We start from the raw sequence: 5,255 nt of genomic DNA on the forward strand, positions 1-5,255 counted from the left end.
GCAAGGGGAAAACCCGTTTCACTTCAGTTAAACGGTTGTCCGTAGTGAATTAGCATATTTGTGTTTTTCGAAATTCGAAAGTTTTGAATGCTAAGTGAATTTAATTATTTTTAAAATATAAATCGTGTAGTTGTAGGTTCGCTGGTGCATGTATTCCGTTCCAGAGACTTAGGGGTACGTATTAATCTGTGTGATTTTCACGTTTTTAAAGTTTGGTGCCGACAGGAATTCAGTTAACCCAAGATGGAGATGCGTGAAATACGGACCCCGTTGGTGCTTTTAATACGGAACCCAACTCCCCCGGTGTTCAGTATTACCAACAAATTCAAACCATAAAATAATGTTTTTACGTTTTGTTTTATTTACGAAAACATTTTTTTAATTTAAATACTATCTTAACAAGAAATAAAATGTAAGATAACAATCGAAATAAACATTTTTTTTCACGAAAAGAAATATCGCCCGCTTACAAAATAGCGAAACTGAGCATGCGCGAAGTGACAGTATCGTCTGGTAAAGTAAATAGTCTACAAGTAAGTTGAAACTTTTATGTTTATTTATTTGAAAAATAATAAATGTAGCAGTTGTGATAAATGGGCACACTGTTCTTGTGCCAATATTGAAGTGATGATGACTCTTCTTTTGACATGACTGGCTTTAAAGATGACACTGCTTATCTGTTTGCAGATAATAATCATGGGCAATGCCCAATATGCGCTATGTGGACACATAAAGATTGTGCTGATGTTGAAACGGAGCATTATATTTGTCATTTTTTTAAATGATTAGCTTCTTTTTTGTACAATTCTTTATTAGTATTATTAATATTATTAAATTATTTTTGCGTTAAAATAAATCGGAGTAAATGATTTTGTAATTCGTTAACATTCTTTGTACTTTCCTATTCGTTTTTGGCTACATTAAAGCATTTTTTGAAAATATACTGTAAGGTTCCGTATTACCACCCGATTTTCTCTAAGCCAACTTTCTGACTTTTTGTACAAAAGCCTTCAAAAATCATACTTATAGTTACACTAGCGAAAAATCCAATTAGGAACATTTAGTTTAATAGTTACAAGTACTTTTTGCACAAAAACTGTGGATGTAGTTATGATACCTTGTTTACAATTCACTAAAATGTAATTGTGTTTTTATAATACCGCTTTCTCCTCTACGTTTTGAGATTTTTTGTCTAGTACTGTATATAAATGACAGAATGTTTTTAAATTTTTTTATTAAATTTTATATTATATATATTTTCTGAGACACAGAGGAAAATATAGACTACACGAGAATCTCCACACTCTTTAATTAACATTCTTTATTAACTTTTAATGCCTTTGCTCGATCTGCACCAGATTTTTTACACATTTCCTTGGGACATAGACGAATCTGCACACTACACGTGACTGTCACATGACTACATGACGAGTTATGAATGTCTCATAAGATATCTTAAAAATTATTATCTTATAAAGTTATGTGCAACTAAAAAATACTCGAAATCTCATTTTAAAAAAAACTGCTGAAACCAGGTTGAATACATACATCTCGACAAAAACATCATAATAAAGGTGACTGTTTCCTCCAAACCTTGCTGTAGTTGTAGTCTATGTAATGTGAACTATACTTACATCAACAGTCTTACTGTCAAATCTTCCACTATTCTTATCCCTTAACAGATGATTTTTAACTGATGCTTTCACTATTCTTATGCCAGAACATTTAAAAGTTTTTCCATATTTCGAAACCGTGTTGTGTCTTTATATTTATATTTTAAAACCACTAAATTAAGGTTTTAAAAAATATATATTTAAAGGTTTTGTTTATTTAGATATTTCTGCCGAGCTCTACTTTTACGACTTGGTTTTATCAGTTATTTATTACATATACAAGAAGTATATTGCAATGTATTTTATTCATAAAACTGTGAGAAACTCGATTTTATAAACTACAGATTTATATTCCTATACTATAATTTACTCGCTGACTAGCCCTGGCGCTCGAGTAAATCATAGTATAGAAGGGTTTGTGTGCTGGTGTCTTTTCCTAACTTAAACTGAATGATTATTTACAAAGTACTAAAACTTTTAAACAGAATACGACAATACCTTTGATGTGCAAGGAGCTTCATTGACGTGTGTCTGTTTATGTAGCAACCATTGTTTCTCGGAGTTTGTAGTAAAGCGACATTGATGACATTCAAATAATTTTTGAGAAAATTCCAAACTTTTATCTTTCTCGTTTGTTTTAAGATGTTCCTCTCGCATCGAACTCGCTACTGAGATTTCAGAAGAAGAGTGCATCTCACTCTGTTCCGAGATTTTAAAAGGTTTTGATGTGCCTTCGCCTGCAGTTTTCTAAACAATTGAAAAATATTGTTAACTATGAAATTCCTTTTATACCATTCAACAATGCTTTTTACATTTAATTCAGAACTAATACCAAAACTAATATAACAATGATAGAATGTCGATGAAAATCTTTATTTAAACATTATTTAAACATTATGCAATACTTTTGTGTGTGAATCAACTTGGACAATCGGCGATGTTTTAAATGAGCTGCAATTTGTGGCACTGACATTTGTAAAATTTGAATACAGTAAAAAACTTTCTATCTAAAGACAGTGTTTATCTCTTTCCCAACGATTCCCTATGTTTTGTTGTTATTTTGTTAAGTTACTGCAATGAAACATTTGGCTAAGTGGACGCCTTCCGGAAAATTTTTTAAGGTTAAATGGCTTCCATCATGCGTTACAGACGTAGAGAAAACCCGGAAATCTCCACGTGGCAGGCCCATTTGGACGGGGTGGGAATCCATGACCCAATTCCTAGGAATCGGTTGGCCAATGGTGGACCCCGATGTCTTACGCACCCTTCTCCCAGGTATACCAGTACCTTCAGATAACATTAGCGGGACTGAAGATTTGGGGTTTTTTTTGTGTATTTATTTAAACTCAAGTAGTAACTGACGCATTGACTTGTGATCTAGATGGTCGGGATTCAATTTTCTGGAATAAGTAAAAAATATTAATTGCTTCGCTTAGTTTTAAGCACGGTATAGCACTACACGCACATCAGAAAATTCAGTACAACGGTTTTGCTTCCTGCATACAAATAACGTTAATGATAAACGTCGTTTGTTTTTATTTTGTAACTTAATTAATTTTTCGTTTCATTGAAGTTGTAGATCCTGTCGAGCATTATTTGCAAAAAGAGGGACAAGTGTGCTTTCTCAGCAGTAATAATTAAATCGCTTTACAAATCTTTAATATTGTGAAAAGGTTTGTAAATAAGTCTGAATCATACCAATCAACTGCATATTATAAAAATTATATTTATGTCATAGATTTTCAATGTTAGTCTATTATAATAGAAAATACTTCACAAAGACCGTTGTGAAATTAACACATTTACAATTAGAAAATTCTCTATACGTAGATTTTGTATATCTTACTATAAGAAAATTGTTACATATTTTTAACTTATTGTTTTTTTTTAAACTAAGATATTGTACTTATTTAAATATACTTTTATCTACCTGAGATGAAGATTGTTTTTCTACTGTCGAATGAATTATTCGCTTGTGTTTGTATAATTTCTCTTCTCTTGTAAATCTTCGAAAACAATCATCATATTGAAACTGTTTTTCTCCCGCGTGACTTCTCTCGTGACGTTTTAAAGCGGATGGAAATGGAAAATATTTCGGGCAAAACTCGCATCGATATTTTTCCAAATCCAGAAATCTCGGCGGAAGCTAAGGAAAAATTATATTATTGAAACTATTTTATTTTATAAAATATTAAAGGATTAAATAATATAGAAAAACGTTATTATATACCTTTAGTTACACACACATTAGTACAAGAATTGGAATCAAAGAAATAGAATTTTTTAATTGTTGCTCTTAAATTAAAGAAAACGCAATAAAAATGTTTAACAAACACGAATAATCCGAACAGTTAAAAATATAAATTATAATACGAAAATGACATTAATTAAAAATTCTTGATAGTCATCTTAAGTGTTATTTGTTTGTACGAATGTAGATTAAATTTCCTTAAAAAATTTCTAAATAAATACTTACTTTTTCGGTGAAATTCGGTTCTTTCGAATGTGTTAGCAAAATATGACTGTCTAAATTGTCTTTCCATAGAGTCGAATAATTACAATAGCTACATTTATAAAGTTCTTTTTTCGAGTGTTTATTTTTGTGTCTTTTGAAATTTGATCCATCTCCGGTGACATAACCACATTCCTCGCATTTAAATTTCTTTTCATTTGAATGTATTAACTTGTGTTTGTTCAAATTGGAAATCCAAGTACATTGTTTTCGACACACGTCACAAGTCAACTTTTCGCAGTTCGGATTCTTCTTCAGATGTTCGAAGAACTGCGCTTCGTTTGTAAACTCACTTTGGCACAAGTTACATTTAATGCTGCCGTTTGTGTCATTCAGATCGACCTCCTTATAAACAAATACTTCGATATAATTACATATATTATTTATATTTTTATGTTAGAATATCCAGATCAATAGAAGTTTTTTAAGTTTAACAATTGTAAAATTTTGTATTTTGATCATTGAAAGACAAGTAATTCAAGAATACGAACGGTCTCTTCATGTTCAAATAATTTCAGTAATGACACTTACCATTTGCTGGAGTTGCGACAATTTCTGGTTTGAGAAAAGCGACAAATTTTGTAATTATTGCTAAAATGTAATTATTACCATTGCATTGTTAAATGAGAAAAATGTTCATTGTGTTAACGGAAAACACAACAATATAAATACTTTTCGAGAAATCGAGTCGAAAGGAAACGAATTATTAAATATTTGTATAAACAAAATATAGAAAACTTGTTTCAAATGTAATGAAACTTTAATTTGTTTCTAAAAGTCGTTGAAAAACTGAGTTATTTTTAAACAAAAACAAACTTCCCCATAAAAAACAATATAAAACGGTTTAATCTGTTCTCGACCCCAAAACAGTCTGTCTTTTTTGCCATTTTAGCTGTATATCGTGCATAAAAATGCCTACAAATGCAATATAACATAACACTAACTACACCTATACTATCTGTATCTATTCTAAATATATATTAAGTATTGAACTGTAAGAAGATTTCAGAAATTGAATCTACATTTTTATTGTGTTTTTTTTTATAAAACAAATATAAAGACGCAATTAAACTAAATTTATTAACATTAGTACACATTTAATCATGAATTAAAATATATAGTTTAACAAT

General features: G+C 30.2%; 1 protein-coding gene across 1 annotated transcript in view; it reads right to left on the reverse strand.

The window, feature by feature from the left end:
- The window catches only part of LOC111640278 (zinc finger protein 728-like), a 6,330-nt gene extending 1,569 nt beyond the window's left edge, over positions 1 to 4,761 (reverse strand). Inside the window, exons 1-4 of the mRNA XM_023386278.1 lie at positions 4,657 to 4,761; positions 4,090 to 4,470; positions 3,544 to 3,759; positions 2,112 to 2,360 (exon numbers count right to left, since the gene is read on the reverse strand). Of these exons, the coding sequence (XP_023242046.1) occupies positions 2,112 to 2,360; positions 3,544 to 3,759; positions 4,090 to 4,470; positions 4,657 to 4,659 (849 nt within the window). The 5' untranslated portion in view covers positions 4,660 to 4,761. The remainder of the gene's footprint in view (positions 1 to 2,111; positions 2,361 to 3,543; positions 3,760 to 4,089; positions 4,471 to 4,656) is intronic.
- Between the last annotated feature and the right edge of the window lie 494 nt (positions 4,762 to 5,255).

This window comes from Centruroides sculpturatus, unplaced genomic scaffold (genome assembly GCF_000671375.1).
Source record: "Centruroides sculpturatus isolate CEXI.00-Female unplaced genomic scaffold, Cexi_2.0 scaffold1306, whole genome shotgun sequence".
NCBI classification, from domain to species: Eukaryota; Metazoa; Arthropoda; class Arachnida; order Scorpiones; family Buthidae; genus Centruroides; species Centruroides sculpturatus.